The sequence below is a fragment of the Cyrtonyx montezumae genome, unplaced genomic scaffold, assembly GCF_038088225.1.
Source record: "Cyrtonyx montezumae isolate F1298 unplaced genomic scaffold, pur_monq_1.0 scaffold_10, whole genome shotgun sequence".
In the NCBI taxonomy this organism is placed as follows: Eukaryota; Metazoa; Chordata; class Aves; order Galliformes; family Odontophoridae; genus Cyrtonyx; species Cyrtonyx montezumae.
Window position 1 is genome coordinate 58358206 of NW_027071826.1, and position 19653 is coordinate 58377858.

Sequence of the window (19653 nt, forward strand, 5' to 3'; positions counted from 1 at the left end):
TGATTGCCTTGGAAATGACAAAGGCAGCTCACTGAGAAACTGAGGCAGGGACCTGCATGGGCGTGATTGTTGTCTCATCTGTGTCTGCATGCTTCTCATGCAAGCTCATGCAGAAAGCAATTGGGTTTGGAGCTTTTACAGTGCCTGATTGTGTCCCCAAAGACGGGAAGCGGAAAGCTGGAGCCAGGGTTTGTGTAGGCTGGGGGGGGGGGAACAGCGTGCTCCTGCCTGTTCTGCAGCTCAACGCACTTTGACTTCAGCTCTGGCTCTGCCAAGGAGAAAGGAAGAGTGAGCCTGAGCCTGGGAAACGTGCTGGAGATTGGGCAGAGGGACGGTGCTGCAGCTTGTGCGAAGCAGGAAGACACAGCTGCTGAGTGGCTGTCCTGTTCTGGGCACTACAAATCGTTCTGTTCCAGGGACGGTGTGCAACTCTCCATCCTTTGATGCCTCCCTCCGCTCAAAGCTGGGCTGCCTCGTTCCTTAGCTGGTTTCTATTTTTTGCTTCTTGAAGGACGCTGTGGAAAACAGAGCCAAACGAAGCCTGGTTCTCTTCTACCAGAAAAGCAGGTCCGAGCTGTGCAGGTCAGAAAGCATGCTTGGCTTTGGCTTTTGCACTGACTCAGGAGCAGAGTTTTGCATTTTTCTCCATGCTGCCCCAAAGCCACTGTTAGCCTGTTATGACACACCCAGGCCGCGGGGGGAACAAAACATGTTTTTCTCCTCCTTCCTCTTCTCCGCCCCCCAAATTATGAAATATGACAATGACATTATCAACTCCTCATTTAACTGTTCCCGAGCAGCAGGGGAGGAGATGTGAGAAGGGAACGAAAGCCCGAAGCAGACAGAGAAGATTACATTTATTTCTCCTACGGGTTATGCAAGGATTTCTAAATCCTTCAGCCCTGGGATGGTAGAGTGATGTGCTCAGGTTAATTTGTTCTGCAAAGAGACAGGATGACTTGGTTCCCCCAGGCCAAGATAACAGAGCTATCCTACCTGTAGGATAAATAGGTAGTAGGGTAAATAAAAAATAGGGCTTAAGATGGCAGAATAATGTGCTCGGGATTGAGGTTGTTTTCACGATTTCCAAAACAACACTTTTTTTTTTCTTTCTTCTTTTCTTTCTCTCACATTTCCTCTTGTGCACACCCTCTGCTGCAGCTGTGATGTGGTATGGGACTGGCAATGTGGCTCTTGCTAGAAGGGTAGCAAGAAGGGTTTTGTTTGCTTGTTTTGCTTTTGAATGAATTTCATCGTGTATAAAAATAGAGAAGAAATGTGTGTAGCTTTTTAATAGGATAGGTTTTGTGAGTGCAGGGGCTGAGTTTGATGGTGGCCAGGCTGCAAAACGGAAGTGATGGGTGTGATCCTCTCCCCGAGGCATCCTAGAAGGTGTAAATAAGGCATCCCAGAATGAGCTGGGCACAAAGGGAACAAGGCCAAAGGAGGGACTGTGCTGGGATAACGTGGCTGAATGCTAAGCCTTAAACTGGGGGCTCAGCTCAGGTCCCAGCAAACAGGCTCAGATGACAGCACTCATCTTGTGGCAGCTGAACTATTTGGGGGCGAAAGTGAAGTTTCCTTTGTGGATTAACAACTAATGAAGTGTAGAAAGCTGAATGCGGCAAGAAAATGTCATTTTCCACAGCAGAGAATTAGCAGGGGTGTGACACTGGAACAGGCACTGCTCAACATGCTCATAAATGGGCTGGAAATGTAACTGAGTAGAGAGATGACAGTTTGCTGATGGTACTAAATCATCCAGGGCAAGGAATGTAATTTGCCAGGGAAAGAGCTGGAAAAGATCTCTTGATATTGAATGCCTGCATCGTAAAATTACAGATGAAATTAAGCATCACTAAGAATACAGTAAAAGTTAAGGAGGTGCAAACAAGGCACGATGGCAGTGATCCAAAGTGTTGGACTAGTTCCTCAGCAGGCACGTCTCATTAGGGCAGAAGAGAGATGTGAAACGGGACAGTGAAGTCATTTGTGCTCTGAAAAAGCGATCGGGGACGAAGGATCTGTCACAGAGACAGATGCTGCTCCTGGCAGAGAAGGCCCCAGCCCTGGGGGCTGGTGAGTGCAGGAGGTGAGGAACAACTGCAGGCTTCCCTGGTTTGCTGTTTCTGAGCCCCTGTGCTGCTGCAAACGCTTAGTGTCAGTGCATGCAGTGCTTCACTAGTTCCTGTGCAGTGCTGGGGTGGCTTTGGGCTGCAGAGGAACCAGCTCTCTATCAGCTTTCCTGTAATGGTGCTGCGCTCAGCAGCTCTGTGTTGCTCACGTGCCCGTCGCCACCAAAGCTAGGGAGGCAAAGGAATGCTAAAGCCCCCTTTATGTAGGGGGAAACTGGAGGCTCGTGGATGCCATGATCAGCACTGGTGGGATTTGCCCTCCGTTTCCAAAGTGGGCTGCTGTATTCAACATCCCTGTGACGCACAGCGAGCTCTGCAGGCTAACGTTATTTAATAAAGGTTTAATCCGTTTGGGTGTTACTAATCCTGATCTGCTCTCTGCATTGCAGTCTTCCGGTGCCTTGTGGAGAAACTCATTGCTCTGAGGCACGGTACGTGAAACCAGACTTGCCTGCTATCACTTTTCCAAGTGCCATCCCAGTCAGAAGGCAGAAGTAGTTGTTTAAAACGCTAATCCTTAGTGCAGCTTAGGAACAGCAGAAGTGATGGGGCAGGTCAGACCAAACTGCACTTGCCACAGCAAGCCCAAGCTGGCATGATGTGTGAGATGTCAGTGTGGCCTGCCTCTGTGGGGCCCGTCTACTTCTGTTGTTGATCCCAGGAAAAGGCTGATGAAGTGCGAACGGAGGAAAGTGGCTTGTAGAGGTGACTGGGAAATCCTAACACTTAACTGTCTTTCTGCTGTGTCCTTTGAGTTGAAAGGCTCTGCGAACCCCTCCATTTCCTAGCCCTGGGAACTGTGCTGTGTAGACTCTTGTGCTTGGCCCCTTGCCTCCTGTCCCAGTACATGATTCCTGAGAGCTCCCTGTCTTCCAGGGAGCTGCAAGCTCTCCTTCTGTTCTCTGTGAGCTCCTGAGAGGCTGGAGGAGGTATGCTGCCAACAGAAAGCAGGACGCAGGGTTTTTTTTGTGCCAGAAGGAAGCACGTTGTTACTGCTAAATGAATCTTGCCTGTGACATTGGTCCGAGACTGTTGAGCCAGAATATCTGTCCTGCCAGAACAGGTGATCAAGGAGAACTGACTTTCCTTTTACCCTTAGTAATAGTGAGGGTATGCTCCTTGGCACTGTTGTTGGATAGTTAGATTTATACCAACCCCCTGCAGCTCCTGACAGAGATCCTTTTCTTGTCCAGCCAAAGCACTGAATGTCTCTGTGCAATGCCTTTCCCTGCAGATGTCAGCAGCTGGTAGCCTCCCTCGCAGCCCACTGTTGTTAGAAGCATGCTGGGGCTTTGGTCCTACCTTCTGCCAACTGTGTGATTGGCTTTGGATTAAGGAAGAGAAAAAATGAAATGCTTTAAATGAACTTTGCTGTCTGAGGAGTGGCAGCGTGGAGTTGTTTGCATTCCTGGGGATTATCAGGATTACATTTTAGCCCAAGCTGTGCGAAGGAGACCACTGTGGCTACGTAAAATTGAGGAAAGGCAGGAGGACGTGAGCTCCTTGTACTGCCATGCGGAGGTTACTGCATTCATTGGGACTGAATTTAAATGAATGGCAGCAGAGTGGGACCTGAGGGTATCGAGAGCAAAACACTACCTCTGCTCAGGCACCAAAATCGCATCCACCAGGCACTGGGACATCACCCTCTCAGAGCCTCAGGTTCATGCCAAAAGGTGTTGGCAGACATGGCTTTAAGCTAGCACAACTGCAGGCCTGCTCTCACACACTCAGAATCTAACCACTTTGTGACTGATACAAGCAAGGCATCACCAAAGCCACCACAGATTACAGAATATGCAGAGTCTGAGCTTCAAATTTCATGTTCTGTAGTAAAAGTAAATGAGATGACACCTTTTCCAGAGCTGTCCTTTAAAAACACTTTTAAAACAGAGCTCAGGAGCTAAAATCAGAACTAATGCTAGTGCCTAACTCCTGTTCTCTTCTAGCACGATCCCTGCCTTGATGACCTCAGAGATAAGAATTTAAACAAGCCCAGCAAGAACCGAAGAGGAAGGATTTGCCATGAGCAACAAGGAATTACATTTGACAGACTCAAGGATAGCTACAGCACAGGAATGGTCAGGTCAGTCTCGGCCCATCGTGTTGTCTAGGTGTCTCCCTGATGCCCTGACTGAGCCAGGTGACAGCTGCATTGTGAACCTGTGGTGAATCACTAGTGGCTCATCTGGGTGGCTGATATGGGGTTGATGGCACTCAAAGAACTGCTTGGTAGTCATGAGAAAGGAGCTCATGGGCTTCCAGAGTCTTAGGAAGCTCTGGGGAGAAGGAGAAGCTGAAGATTAACGTGGGCAGCTAGCAGATGGGTGGCTGCTGTCCCAGAGATGGCACTGCATTGGTCTCCTGGTGTTCCTGGGTGTGTTTGGCAGCTACACTAAGTGTTATTTTCCTTCTTAGTTTTTACTGACCTTGTTTGCTGCAGGCGTTCTTACTTATCTGAGCAAACTCTTGAACAGAAAAATGCCACGTGCCTGTGTATGTGTAAAGAGGAAGGTATTTGCAAGGAAGTATTTGAAATATGCTTCAAAGATCAACAAGGTTCAGCCAGCTCACCCAGTAGGTTATGGCGAGGCACAGCAGGACTTGGGTTTAGAAGTAGATATTGCCCAGCTCTGTTAACTTCGGAGCTGTGCTGTGTGCCAAGGGGCAGGGCCTTTGACTCACAGTCTGCTGTACGGCCCTAAAAAGAAGGTGGCAGGAGACAGGAGTCATCTGTGGGATTCATGCCACGTGTCTGGCAACGCTTTCATCAGTCCTCCTGAAACAGCATCTGGTATTTCTTAGGGACCCTGCGTATTTAAGAGCCTGCTAACTGTAGCTATGAGCACGGAGAGTGGAAAAAGGACTGTAGCCTTTCCCCTTTCGCAGTGATAGAAACCAGGGAGTTTTATACGATGAGCTCCATGCTCTTAACATACAGTCTTGCCCAACGTCTTTTGGTTTGTCCACGTGTCGCTTCTCACCCAGCAGACCTGATGCTCTGCAACCCAGTCATTCACAGTGTACTTACTTTTTCCTTGTTATCCATGGTGATGGCAATCTGCATTCTTCTCCCCCGGCGGACAGCCACCAAGTGGTCCGTTTCTTCTTCGCTCAGGTCTGGCATCCTTCCTGGACCAGGGAAGCACTCAGTGCGTTTCTCACTGACAATTCTCTTGCCCTGAAAAAAAGACAGGACGAGCTTAACAACCTCACCATCAGCCCTATGCATTTCCCTTCCTGTACCCCGACTGCACAGGATTTTGGCCTGCCGGAACAGAAACGTGAGCCAGGCTTCTTGGTTTGTAAAGCTGCTGCCCCAGATCCTTTGAGGGACATGTAACATTACACAGCGTTGCTCAACTGAACACGTACCAGTAGGTGAGGTGGGATTTCCCCTTTTCAGATGCTTTGCACCATGAACAAGGTTGATGTTTTAATTTCAGGCGGGTGAGTCATGTCCTATTTTTTGACACAAATATGAAGTGGTCCTCTAACCAATTGTGTCTCAGTAAAAAGTGAGGCTATAGTGTAGCAGAACCTATAGGATGAGATAGAAGGGAAACAGCGGCTTTCTCTCCACTCTTGTCCACAAAGCAGCCACTACGCTCAAGTGCACCAACCCTCAATAATTGGTCATCTTCATATAATCATTGTGCATCCGCATTTCTGGAATAATTTCTTCAGCAGAAGATAAGTTTAGAAAACAGATCTATAAACAAGGGCAGTTTACCCCTTTCAGATAATACTTCCAGCTTCAAGAAGCCTTTAGATGAAGTGCTAAGGGATTTGATTTAGTAGTTCAGTGGGTAGGGATAGTGATAGGAGGATGCTTGGACTAAATGATCTTGTAGGTCCTTTCCAACCTAATGAACCTATGAACCTATGTTTGTACCAGTTCATGTCTTTTAATGTATGGATTTATCTCAGAATCACAGAGTTGGGAAGGACCTACCAGATCATTTAGTCCAACTGTCCACCCATTACCATTGCTACCACAAGCTACTAAACCAGATCTTGTAGCTCGTAGCTCACATCTGGTTCTTATTTTGTCAGCTATCCTCGTAGCCAGTTGAGCCCTTGCCAGTGCCCTCGGCTGCCACTTTCACAAAATGAGTACATCTTCTGTGCAAAAACACACATTTTTTTCCTCATTCAAAGCTATCATCTTTTGGCTCCATCATGCGTCCTTTTGTTGCTGACTTGCACGGAAATGAAAGACTCAGTAAGTCATCTGCATCTTTACCTCTGTGCTCTTTCTTTGCTCTTCATCTGAACGATTCCTCTGCTTGATCTTACCTGAGTTCATCCCTCCGAAGCATCTCCTAAAGATGGTATATTTTCTTCTGATTTTTCTCCCTGGACATCTACAAATATCAGAGGCTTGATTTCAGCAGATCTCAAAATCTCCAAGTAAACTGCTGTGAAACTTGGGCAATCTCTGTTGCTATGAACTTGTTTTCAAAAACAAATAGAACACACTGACCTCAGATTCGTATGGATGTCTTGAAAGCATCTATGAATTTGCCGTGAAATATGATTTCAAGATGTCTTGGCTCTGCTAGAAATGCAGATGTTAGCATGGAGGCAGCCTTAGTGTAGACAGCCTCCATAAGCAAGACTTTTTTTATTGCTTATCCAGTCGTCATGCTTCCTAAAACACAAAAGGTGTTTCAGAAGGCAGTGGAATACTTTCAGCATCAGACCTTCAGCTTCGTGTTGATTCTGCTTTCACACGGTGTAATTTTGCTATCAGCAGAGACCATTCTTGAGTTAATTCAGTGCCCTCAGGTGAAGGAGTGGGCCCCTGTGCTGTTTTAGTTTCTGACTGCCAAAGTCCTATGGATGGGCTGGGATTGTTTCCTTGAGCTCTGATCTGAGGTTTTAGCCGTAGCTTCCAACAAGTTTTGCGGTGCTTAGTAGCACTCTATTTCTGCTTTTCTTGAAATAACTGAAGCCATGTGTTGTGTTCAGAGGATCTGCTGACAATCTGCTTGATGCCATTCCATTATTTTGTGTCTCCGTCTTTGTGGCAATGCAGCCTCCTCTTTTGACTGCTGCCATTGACTGAGTAGATGTCCGTGAGCTACTCCTGGAGACGCCAAAATCCTTTACTTGAGAGAGTAAAATCTGATTGTGAAGGCAACAGGCAATCATTTAAATATGGAGTACAACCATCCTAACACTACCATGGCTAGACAGGCATCAGTGCTCAGAGGATGTTGGATTTTAGGAGCCTGAGGGCAGTGAGGAAGGCAAGCAGTAGACCTGAGACCATGGGCTTTGGGAGAGCAGATTTTGGCTTGTTTAGGGTAGCTGCTACACAAGACCCTGAGGAAGCAGCCTTGAAAGGGAAAGGAGCCCCGGAGACCTGAGTGGTTTTCCATAGACAAAGCTCAAGAACGTAATTAAGCACTTCCTGTTGTGCAAGAAAATGCAGGTGTGGTAAGAGGCCAGGGAGCACCTGCTTGAACTCAAATGTGCAAAGGGAGTATGTGGGAGGTGGGAAGGGACAGGCTCCCACAGAAGAATGTACGAGCAGCACTTGGGCATGCAGGGATGGGGTTAGGAAAGCAAAAATCATCTGGGATTGAAGCCAGCGAGAGATGAGGCAGTCAGCAAGAAGGACTTCTGTATGTACATCAGCAGCAATGAAAGGTGTTGGCCTGGGATGTGGAATGTGGTGAGCAACTTAGTGCTACAGAAGTGAACAAAGTACTCCAGGCCTTCTTCGCAGAAGTCTGCCAGATTCCTCTCAGATGTACTCAAAGGGGTAATGGACACAGGCAGTCACAATGGCAGCAGTCAGCACCTTGAAAACTGGTACCCAAAGCAGCTGTGAAATCTCCCAGTGCTGGAGAGTTAGAGAACTCACGGACTCAGCCATCAGCAACTGAAGACAACTGTGAAGTAGACGCATGCTTTTAGCAGGGAATAGGACTAGAAGACCTCCAGATGTCCCATCCCACGATAGTTTGGTTTTTTCTTTTCTTCTAATACTGTGCTCCATCTTTTAGACTGCCTCAACTTTGAAGTAAAACCTGCTCAGGTGTGTACTTGCATGTATCCACAACTTTGTGTACAAGCAAAGTATTTTGCCTGTTTTCTTCAGCTTGCAGCTTTCATACAACAAGAACTAGACCAGAATTCAGGATCAGCCAGCCACAAAGCTCATAGTGCTTAGGTCTTGGCCTTTAAGTGGCACCTGCTTCCAAACGACAGAGTCACATCACATCCAGAGGTGACATATTTCTTTTGCCAGAACTATTGGCCAACTCAAACGTGAGATGCTTTAAAACTAGAATAAGATTTCAAATCCTTCTCGTATTCTGCGATTCATATATTTTATTCTTAAATTTCACTGAAACTGGAGACTAGAATCACTCCGGGTTCCTGTTTGCAGTCAAAGAAGTCAATGTGGCTTTTCTTCATGCTACTGCAAACCAGTATTAATAGAAATGGGTAAAAAAAAAATAGCCTTTTGAATAGACTATCTCTGTCTCGTACGTCAGACCACAGAGCTGGGCTGGGTAATTTGAAGCTGGAAATCTCCATCCCTTTTGGGTTCACGGAGCAACATCTGCAGCCACAATAGCATTCTCTGGTCTCACTCATGTTGCCACTTGTGCTGAGATGACTCCAGAGACACAGAATTAGCGTGGTCATTTCAGGAATGTGCTGTTCAGTACTAATGGGCAATGACTGTGTTTTTACCTCGTGATAAACACAGGAAAAAGAAGTTTTACTTAACTCTTCCTTTACAGACTACGTAAACCTCCATCTCTTATACGATAGCTTGCCAAGTTATGCTAAGCAGATCGTGCATCTTCCAGAGAGATGAACAAGCATTTCCCATTGCAGTGAAAAGTGGAAATCAGAATCTTTGCTAGCTGCTCTGAGAACCTGAGCATTCCTACTGAAACACGATCCCACAGCCAGCGAGGATGGAGCAGGAAACATCACTGTGTGCACTCCACAGTTCCCCTTTATAAGGGAAGCTGAACAATTTCTTATGCCTTGAGACTTGGAAGAAAAGAGCTTAGCAGTTTTTCGAGGCCCCCTATGTATTACTGGTCCACAGCTTAACCACAGCAATGCCAGCAGAGCCACAGAAGGGACGAAATCAGCCATCCCTGCCATGGGAATAGGTGTGTGCAAGATTGTTTTCTCAGTTTCCTCTCCTCACAACAGCTTGTCTTCCTCTTAAAACCTGCTCCTCGCTTATGTCTGTTGGGAGGAGGACTCTATAAAGAAATCCAGGCAGTTGCCAGAGGCAGTCTGTAAAAAAAAAAAATACATCTTCCCACCTTTAAACCCTGAGCAGGAACATACATAAATCCCAGACTGTCCTGGTGAGGTTAACGAATGAACTGGAGATTTGTGCTGCCCCGTCCTAAACAAAGAAACCAAACAAGATGTTTAGCATGCCACTTAATGTATTTTTAATTAAGCAAGTAAGTCTGGTGATGGCCAAGCAGGCTGATAGCAAGCTCAAGCATTAATTCTAGCCGTACCCAAGAGCTCTTTTAGGTGTTTAGGTGGCAATGACCTATTCTTTGAACAAATACACACTGTCAGGAATATCTCTTCCCAGGGTTACTGGGTGGGTACAGAGGAAAGCTGCCTTCATCACTTGCTGTCTGGGGAAGGGATACGGGCCAGGAGGATAGACAACAACAAAGCCTCCACTCAAAAACCTAAAAATAACAATGCAGAGGAGCTTGTATCCAAATATAGTGGATGGGACTGCTGCTCCAGAGCGTGCTGCTGGATTTACAGGCCACTGGATAGTAAAAGTCACAGTAGGAAAATTGGCACGTTGGCAAAGACACTAAACCCTGCAGTTTATTGAGCAGATGGCAGCAAAGCCTGAGAGGCTGATACAGGAAACACCTATTTAACAGAGCTGTGAGAGCTGAGCATGAACAGGAGTGGGAGACCAGTGGCTTTCCTAGGAAATCTCTCTTCCTCCTCCCTCCCCATGTTACTGGTCAGGGGCATGACCTGGAGTGCAAAGGTAGTGTTAAAACTGACCACCTGAGGAGCTGTCAGGAAGAAGAACATAGGACAAGTTTCTACAGAGGTCTGTATTTCCAGCAGAAAGATGTCAGAGCTCTATTCAACTGTCCGTGCTGAAAAACACTGGTGCAGAGTTTAAGGCAGCAAAATGATTTAGCTGCCAGTGCTCTGAGCTCGTATCAATCCCCAGCTAGGACTCGAATTCTGAGCTGGAGATTAGGAGAGGGCTCCAGGGGACTTAGGCTGTCTGCAAGAGCCTTTCATTCTACAAATGTAATTGCTTCAAATATAAGCCATCCCCCCTCAGCTACATGGCCACGAGAAACCTCGGAGGAAACTCAAATATTTCACCGGTAAATTTGCTTGGTAATGAAGGTGGTTAGATTTCCATGTACCCTCTATCCTAAGGAATGAAAAACAGCATTTCTTTCTTCTATATCTGAAGGAGGTTTGGTTCTTAGGGAATGTGATTTTGTTTGAAAGGGATGTTATCTATCTGGAGAGAAGAAAATGAGAGACCTCAGCCTCCTTCTCCTGAAAATCCATTCTGAAAGGTACGTTATTTCCAAAATGATTCAGTTCCTTCGAGGTAACGTAATGACTTTGTAACGGGGCAGTGATTGTGGTCCGTTCCTTCATGGAAAGAAATGGTAGCTAGGTCAGGGAGAAACAAAAATGAAAAGGCATTCAAGGCACAAAATTGGAAAAATATTTTCAAGCTGTTTCGGATGGAATAGATGGCTCTCTGCCTTTTGTTTACAGCCAGGGTTTTCAGCACTAAACCTCCCGGGCAGCAGGAAGGGTGAGGTTTCGCTTCATTACCCTGGGAAATGTCTCAGGCTTGGACCTCCCTCCAAAAAAGCCCTCTCCCATTTTGTGGGCCGAGCACACGTTGCTGTGCCTAAAAGAGGCTCCAGGGGAGCAATATGTGCTGCCACTGTTTCCTTTTCACTGCGCTGCTGTGAAAAGAAGATGGGCTGATCTCATCCACCCTGGTGTGGACGGCTGAGGATTTATATCCCCTTCACCCTGACACAGGCTGTGCTCATCTTGGTGTTGTGTCTCCAGCTCTCAATCTGGTATCTTCTCGGTGTCAATAAATGGGTAACATTGCTTCTTGTACTCTCTTGGAACGTTTTAAATGGTGAGAAGAAGCACCCCTCGCAGCGACCATCGCCCTTCAGAGGCTCACTAACTAGAGAGCTTCCCTGTGCTCCCACATGGGTGCATCTGTGCATGCAGATATTACAATTTTCCAGTGAATGCAGCATTTCTGATCCTTGTTCCTATCTGTCTCAGTGGCCAAACCCAATAACTCCAGCCAGAATGAGGCCAGTCCCCTGGGATATTCCAGAGCTGAAGCAAATAAAAGTGCACAGCTCACACAGGCACATACTTCCTTGGACGTGCTGCCAATACAAACTGCCAAACTTGTATAAAATCCTTCCTGGCAAAACTGAGTTGCCATTAGGATCCTTTGATCACTGCACCTAGGTGAACAGGCCACTCGATCGATAGGGCACCAGCAGAAATGCTGCAGCACTGAAAAAAAAAGGGTTCTCCTTTTCAATTACTTCTGCTGTTTCACAACATTTTTAATTCCACTTTTTATTCTGCGTTTAAGACTTTCTGAGATGGAGCAACGGGGAGAAATTATGTTGTTTTTACCACGAAACATCACTGCCTCCTTGGGAATAGCTGGGGAGTGATGCAGCTAAATCCGTTTGAATTCTCATCTGTTTTTGTTCCCTTTCCAGGCACAGTGACAGTGACCCGAGCGAGCAGTGAGATGATTGATCTCTCAGAGGGGGCTGTTCATGGCTGGATGGGACCACTGGGAGGTTTGGCAAGGCTTGGGGGCTGATTCCAGGGAATCAGATGTGGAGAAGAAAACAGAAAGCACGGCAGCTCGTGGTGAAGACCGAGGCTGCACTGAGGGATAAAGAAATGAGAGGAAAGGAGTGAGAGGGGAACTATTCCCTACAGAGTTAAGACACTGGGGGATATGGTGAAAAGCTCAGATGAGGAGGAACAGAAGCCCCTTTGTAAGATGGAGACTTAAGAGACGTAAGAGGAATCCTCTTCCTTGCTCACCTTAGCTTTGTTGTCCATGGTAACAGCAAGCTGCATCCTCTTCCCCATTCTGAATGTGAACGTATGATCTGCTTCCTCCTCCTCCTCCTCTTCCTCACTGCCAATGCCAAATCCCGTGCTCACAGGACAGGGGCTCTTTTTCTCACTCACAATCCTTTTGTCCTGGAAAACGAAGCATTTCTGTTAGCAAATCCAAGCCCCTCAGCTCACCGGTGCACTCCCCTTCCCCAAACACACCTGCACACGAGCAGGGCAGACCAGTTATGGGATGGTAGGCCTTGCCCTGGGAAAGCTTTCCGTGCATGGCACTGTGCTGTGACATTCCTACAGAACAAGGGGCTCATTGTCTGCTCAGCAGCAAAACCCACACTTACAGCGGGTATGTAAAATCCTTTGCGCTTACAAATCTGACATTTCGGTCTAAAGTGTCAGAGTTTTATCTCTTTCTACAGCACTCTGAGTTAGATCAGAAAGCTCTAAGTCCTGATGGAGATTGCCTGGGAAGCCAAGAGGATGGCTCCTGAGGTTCAGTGCTCACCATCGAGAGGGCTTGGCTATCTTGTCCATAGTGTTCAGTCTGGGTAATTGCATCTTTCAGGTCCTGTGTGAGAGAAAAATGTGTGCAACAGAGCACCTCCAGAGAAAAGCAAGGGCCAGGGCGTGGTAAAGTAAGCAAAGCACTAGCCTGGATCTAACATCCCAGGAGTGCTGACGGCTCAGAAGGATGGTGGGCCAGCTCAGTCTGGCTTTGGGCTTCCCCTGGAGGTTAACACAGGACTGGCCTGGTGATTTAGCAGGCCACGCACTGCCAGGAGGTTGAGGATAAGGTTTGTCAGACCCAGGTTTGATGCAGTCAGAAAGGATGCCTGGGACTTGTAGCGTTTGCCTCAAAGCTCCCCAGGTAACTAGGGGCTATCTGATTGCAAGTACAAAGCCTAAGGACACCGTGACTTCACCCAGCCTGCAGGTATCCTCAGATGTGTTCCTGATGTCTCCAATGGCACATACACATCTTACACGTTCTGCCTACATATTTGCAACAGTCTTCACACCTGGGACCCATCCAGGGCCAGACGTAACTGTTCACTTACTCACTTATTTGCACGCTTGCTCACTCTGAATGCTTGGGTACAGGTGCCTGGGCATGGCTGGAAACGAGTGGATCAGCAAACAACACTTTGGGCACTTTGAACTTTTACACCCTTATAGGAATGTTTAGGAGCTACGTTCCATGCCTCTGAAAGAGTTTTGCTCTGGAAGCTGTCTCCTTCAGCAATGCCACTCGTGAAGCTCGTGGAGGCAGGACTGAAGCTTGTGGTGGCTTGTGGTGAAGAAGCGTTCACTCACTTACACTGTGAGCTTTGGTGATGGTAATAGTGAGTCCATCTTGCTTGGGTTTCCTGGAGGTAACAGCCATCCCCTCCTGCTCAGCTCGTTTTTTGTCCTCTTCTATTTCCTGAAACAGATATATCCTTAGTGTCAGCTGGTACCTGGCTGTCCGCTGATTTTGTGAAGTTTCTATTTAGAGTTTTTCCCAGATGAACACAACTGAAAGAAAGTGGACCAACTCGTGCCCCAGTCGTGTGCCCTTGAAATGGGTGACAGGCAGCTGGGACGTGTGAAGAGGCTGGGAAGCACCTGGCCTGCAGAAGGGCCGGAGTCCCTGTGCCAGACTGGGGTCAGGATATCATCTCTGGGCAATGATCTGCTCTGGCATTTCTGGCTGTGATCCGCTTATCTACTAGGCAGCTTACTCTTGAAGCCAAGTAGTAGTAGGTAGGTAGGTAACGTTTAATATGGGAATGACAATTCCTCTTCCCTGTCTGCTTTGTCACATTCAACTCACCCCATGGATTTGCACTAGATACCAACGTCTGGAAGAAAGGCTCTTCTGGTGTCAAAGGAAATAAGTCTTTTAAGCAAGACCCAGCCTAGAGCACCCCCGAGCCTTTTGGCTCCTGGTCCAAGGCACAAGACATGCTCTTTGCCATTCTCAAGACTGCCTATCCAGACAGCGAACGTTAAGCAGCCCCCAGAGCGAAGGGGTGATTGGAAAAGTCAGGACAATATTCCAGGCAAGCCAGGGGTGAATCCTTCTTCCAGCACTACCCTCAGGCTGTCCTAGCATACACTGCTGTATGCAGACACTCATGGAGAAGGGTAAACAAACCTGAAGAGAGCTCTGAGTTACCACAGTCACACTTAACAGTTCCTACAAGCCAGGTTGGATATCTTGAGCAGGTCACTGGGTAGACTCTCTTGGCCAAGGCCAGTGTATGGGAACTGTTGAATCACGGCCTGAACCACTGATGGGTCACCTGAGGTGAGCACCGAGCTGCAGAAGCACAGGTGAAGGCAATGCACCTGTGTGATGGGAAGGGGTGGAGCCTGGCTGCACCTCTCCCAGGCCCCATTTAAGGGCTGACCACCACTGGGGAAGGATCTCTTGCTGGAGATCCCTTCTCTGTGGAGTCCTGGGTGAGCCTTGACCTTCAGTGACAGGTGAGCCTTTCTTTACTTACTGGTTCCTCCACTGCTGATTATCTTCTTCGGGATGTGAGCACTCCAAAACAGAGCTGAGGAAGATAAGAATCGAGCAGTCTTACCTGGTATCTTCGTATAAGTGCTTCATTCTTCTTCCGCAGAGCCAGGATTTTCTTATCAAGTTCCACATCTTTCTGCTCTTTCTTCCTTAGCACAGCATCATCCGCAGTGGCATCCTGAAAACATAAAGGGCAAAGCTCTTCTTGGTCATCACATTGAGTAAATGCAAACCTGATCCTTCTGCTTAGATGCTGAGGGGAGGATGAATGGTCTTTTCCCACTGTTTCCTCCCTTAGACCTCCATCTCAAAGGACACTGCATCTTGTAAATTGATTTCTCCCTGACAGAGTGACCCAGAGTTACCACGCCAGAACACAGGGGAAGTTTGGAGGACTCAAGAAGCGAATGTGACAAGGCCCTCATCCATTGTGCTGCAGCTAGAAGTGGCTCTCAGGGTACAGAGCTTTGTGCATGCCTGTATCCTCTGGGTGCGTGGCATCACTCTGCTCACCCACTGATGAACTGGCTGGAGCCCAGGCACAGCACACCTGCACCAGCACTGCCTCTTTGCAGATCCAGTGCTGCCAAAGCCACAGTCCTGGTCCCATCCTTAGCCTGGGTCACTCAGGATTGGCATCAGAGCCTGGCCCAGGCACCTCAGCTCCCAGTTGGCCCCCGGGGGCACGGAGAGGGACGTGCTGGGAGAAAGCTGGGCCCCAAACTCAGAAACCAGAGTCAGAGATTAATAGATGCTTAATCACAAATAGAGTTGGTTGGCATTTCTCAAATCAAAACCATCTTCCCCAGTAATCCTATCAGCCCCACTGCTGAAATCCAGAGCAGCAAAGGCTGGGAGGAGCTTCTGCACAGGCAGGAGAGGTTTTTCCTTCATTAATCACGACGTGGCAGGTGCAGCCTCCTTCAGGGAAGGGTACGTCAGGGTCCAGTCACGGCTGCTGGGACACAGGATCTGGGTCTGACACTCACCATGCCCTGGTGCCCTCCTGCTTGTGGTGTCTGCCAGTCTGTCCTGTGTGCCACCTCCAGCCAGCAGACTTACGAGGCTAATTCCTGGGAAGAGCGGGCTTCTCCTGTATCCCTATGCTTTGCCTGGTCCTAATTAGGTCACCAGATAAAAACTGGAGCTCTGGAGGTCCACGGAAGGTGCTGTCAAACAAAGCTCTTTTTCAGCTGGGCGAGGACAAGGTGAGAAGCCCAAGGCTTGGAGACAGAGTAAAACCACAAAGCAATAGCCCAGGGGAAGACTCCGCTCTGCGTTGCAAGCTGCTCGTGCCCTTTATCCAGTGCTTTACCCAGGCTCCAACCTCCTGAAGATGTGTGTGTTTGCAGTGTGCCTGTACATCAAACGAGGCTTTCTTGTTTCTCGTGCTGTGGGGTTATTAGCATTTCACCAAGGCGAATGGCCTAGGACCCTTTGAGAAAGCAGGATTTTAGCTGAGCTGCAGGAACGATCTCCTTTATGTTATAAGGTTTTTGGCTGCCTGGAAGATGGAAACCAGGTGAGAATGAGGGCACGTGTGATCTGCTGGCCCTTTGGTAATGGGAACGTTGTGGTTTTGTCCTGTGCTGGTGCAGAAGCAGCAAACTGGGCTCCTGGTGGTCCATGCTAATGTGGAAAATAATCACAGGTAGCACATGGGAATCTAGCCAGAGGGGGTAGCATCACTGCTCTTCCAAAACTGTCACGGGGCTCCTGGGAACCTGGGCTGCAAATCGTCTGCTGTTGGACACAGCCAACGCTCGCTTTCAAAGGAAGGGATCCAGCTGCTGAATCACCATACATCCCAGCAATGCCAGCTATTCCTTTCAAGGGCTTTACACGAGAAAGAACCAAGCCAATGACATTTCAGCTCCGAATGAGCACGACTTGTGCTTGAACTTGAACTGCGTAGTGTTTGGAGAGAGCGACTAGAAGTCGAAGTGTGATGCCGTCACAAGAGAAGGGGCTGGGGTGGATGCGGATGTTGTCACAAGGCAGAGAAGGGGAAGGCAGGAAAACCAGTCTGCACAAGCACATCACCACGATGGTATTTTATCAGTGCTGATTTAACAGCCCTCACGAGGGCTGCTCTGCCAGGACACGGGACACATGGGTGTTCAGGTGGAACAATGGGGACATTTAAACCACACATTCTTCTGCTGGAGGATGGGATTTTGTCAAGGTCTGCGGGAGAAAGAAATGTGCTTTCCTATTGCCATCTGTCATTCAGGTACACAACAGACAAGTAGATTGCACATGTGGGTGGAGACACTTTCGTGGCCGGTTTGCAAGCCTGATTAAAGCTGAATTCCTGTGTTTACCAGAACAGAAGCTATTCTGTGAGCTCTAAATTGGCAGGTTTGGTGTTTGCTGAATGCTGGGGTGTTGGCTGCTTGAGGGTGGGATCAAAGTGGTGCGTGCCCTCAAACACACCCCTTTCATCCTCAGATTGCTTTGAACAGGGACTGACAGAGCTGCCTGCTCAGGAAGAATTGAAAAATTCCAGTGGAGATTGTATTTGTGCTCTTCTCTTTTAACAAGCAAAAGATGGCCGGGGCTCATCCATTGTATGGTTCAGCCAAGTCAGCGTTAGCTCAGCAGCCGATAGCGGGGACGTGCTCTCTTCTTTGCTTCTGGAACAAAGCTGTCACCCCAGCCACTGCTGAAGCTGGTGCTAGGGGTGCAAAGTGGGCTGCAGCATGCCCTCCCCACAGCGAGGCTCTTCCGGGAAGCGAGGTACCCGTATGTCAGTGACCGGAGAGTTATAAATGGCTTTGGCACAACGGACGTGCCATGGCTTTGAATCAGAAGAGGGAAGGGGAGGCCTCCCTCTATCACAAATAAAATGGCACAAAATGAGAAATGGGAAGCAAGTGCCTTGGAGCTCCCGTGAAACGCGGGCACCTCGCTGTGCCATAGCCCCGCTCCTTGGTGGGGCACACACACGCGCGCGCGTGTGCTGCACAGCTCACCAGGGGCTGGAGGGATGCCTCAAACAAGGCTGGTGCTGCGTGCAGGGTTTTTCTGCAAGCAGGGTTTTCCTGCAGGCTCCTACAGCTGTCTGCTTCTGCAGCGAGGGACCTCGGAGGCAGCAAGAGTGGGGAAGAGACAGACGGAAGGTGGGGAAGGGGGGGTGGGAGGGAGGAGAAGGGCAGAGCAGGGACCTTAACTAATTAACTAACACTCTTCTGCGCAGGCAACTGCATCTTCTCTTTTTAAGAAATATCCTCTGGCTTGACAGCTGCAACCCTTGCCGGGATAGGCAACATCCAGCACTCCGTGGGTCCCTGTTACCCGTGCCCACCCACCCAGGAGCTACTTTGTCCTGGAGCGGCCACGCAAACCCCAGCACCCCAAATCCACCCCCTGGCATCCCCCCCCTCCCCCCCCCCCCATGACGCAGCAGTGTTTGTTTGCTCCCGGAGCCTGCTGGCAGGCGGGCGAGGAATAAAAATAAGAAAGGCCACCCCGAGTGCAAGTGGTTTCAGGGCCTCTTTGGGTACGGACCCCACTGCCCGCTCCCTCCGGGTCCCCGCAGGGGCAGCACTCACCGCTCGGTGCATGTCGGACATCGGAGGCAGAGCCCGGCGGATTCCAGCGCAGAGCTAAAAGAGGAGAGCCATCAGACGGCCTTTCTCAGCACTGGTTGCACAGCATACAAGATCATGTTTTGATTACAAAAGCCTCGTCTGGGCTCCCAGCCAAGAGCGCTGGCTGCCTAATATACCAAGCACAGACAGGGTTTTGAGTGCCTGCGTCCTCCTCTCCAATCTCGCTCTCTTTTTAAAAGAAACACTCCCCCTTTTTCCACCCCCCCCCCACCTCCTGACTCCTTTTAACTTCCTGATGCCACAAGCCCTCGCTCGAAGTGGGAAAAGCTTGGCGAACAATGCAGAATGGATCAGGCGAACAGCTTGACTTCGCTTCGTGGCCATTCGTGGGGTCGTGTTATTTGTTATGCGTGGCTACTTGCACTCCTGGCACGGAGCTGGGGCAATATCTTGTCACTGCGAGTACACGCACGAGTCTTTATGGGAAAACAAGTGCCCGGTTTGCCTCTTTCTCTTTATTTTCAGTGTTCCCTGGGAACTGTTTCTCCACTTTTAAAATACAGGGAGAGAAGCGATGCTGTGGGGTGGACGTGGTCTGCCAGCGCCCTGATGGGCACGAAGCGCGTGGTCGAGGGAGGGGGACCCCAGCTGAAAGCTGCCAGAATGACTCCAAAGGGTCACAGAGAGGCTTTCTGAGAACAGGCATTTAGCTGCTGAGCCTTGGGTTGCTGCACTCAGGTCCTTATCTCAGACCACCTCCTGGCCGAGTCCTTTCTCCGTGCTGAAATGCGGCTTCTCCTTCAGCCTCCAAGATCCAGCACAGAGGAATAATCTGTTGCCCGAGCACTTCCACCCACCCCGAACGGTTCTGGTTTTGTATTGCAGAATGAAGAAGCGTCAGGCCCGCTGCTGGTACAGAGCCCTTCTAACACATTTAAATAGGTCAGCCACTCACAAAATCCAGAAAGCTCAACCCCGAATCCAGCAAGGTCCAAGGGGAGCCGTCAGAAGACTGAATAACTTTGAATCCGTCCCCAGTTCTGCACTTAGCTCTAAATGCTGGAGATCAGGGCTACTAGAGGACTGAAGGAGGAGGAAGCACGGCTTAGCAAAAGTGCTCAGAGGGACAGACTGACCCATGTTAATTAGCAGGTACTACGATGATGAAAGGAAGTTTAAAGCAGGCGGTGCCTCTGGATTCAGGCTCGAGGAAAGAAATGAAGACATTCCTGTGGACAGAAACTTCAGAGGAAGACACGAGAACGTTGCTGGAGCCCAAGTGATCAGCAGGAGGTTTGTGATGGACAAG

The 19653-nt window shown here is 48.9% G+C and overlaps 2 protein-coding genes across 3 annotated transcripts in view; one reads left to right on the forward strand and one right to left on the reverse strand.

Annotated features, from left to right (window-relative positions):
• Positions 1-18515, reverse strand: part of CCDC9B (coiled-coil domain containing 9B) — a 33935-nt gene extending 15420 nt beyond the window's left edge. The window contains exons 1-6 of one of the 2 annotated variants that reach the window (XM_065755563.1): positions 18345-18515; positions 14855-14968; positions 13600-13704; positions 12787-12849; positions 12249-12410; positions 5167-5316 (exon numbers count right to left, since the gene is read on the reverse strand). In XM_065755563.1, coding sequence (XP_065611635.1) covers positions 5167-5316; positions 12249-12410; positions 12787-12849; positions 13600-13704; positions 14855-14968; positions 18345-18365 — 615 coding nt within the window. In that variant the 5' untranslated portion in view covers positions 18366-18515. The remainder of the gene's footprint in view (positions 1-5166; positions 5317-12248; positions 12411-12786; positions 12850-13599; positions 13705-14854; positions 14969-18344) is intronic. The other variant, XM_065755564.1, reaches the window with a different exon arrangement.
• The window catches only part of INAFM2 (InaF motif containing 2), a 110374-nt gene that overhangs the window by 20171 nt on the left and 70550 nt on the right, over positions 1-19653 (forward strand). The gene's annotated exons all lie outside the window — the stretch shown is intronic.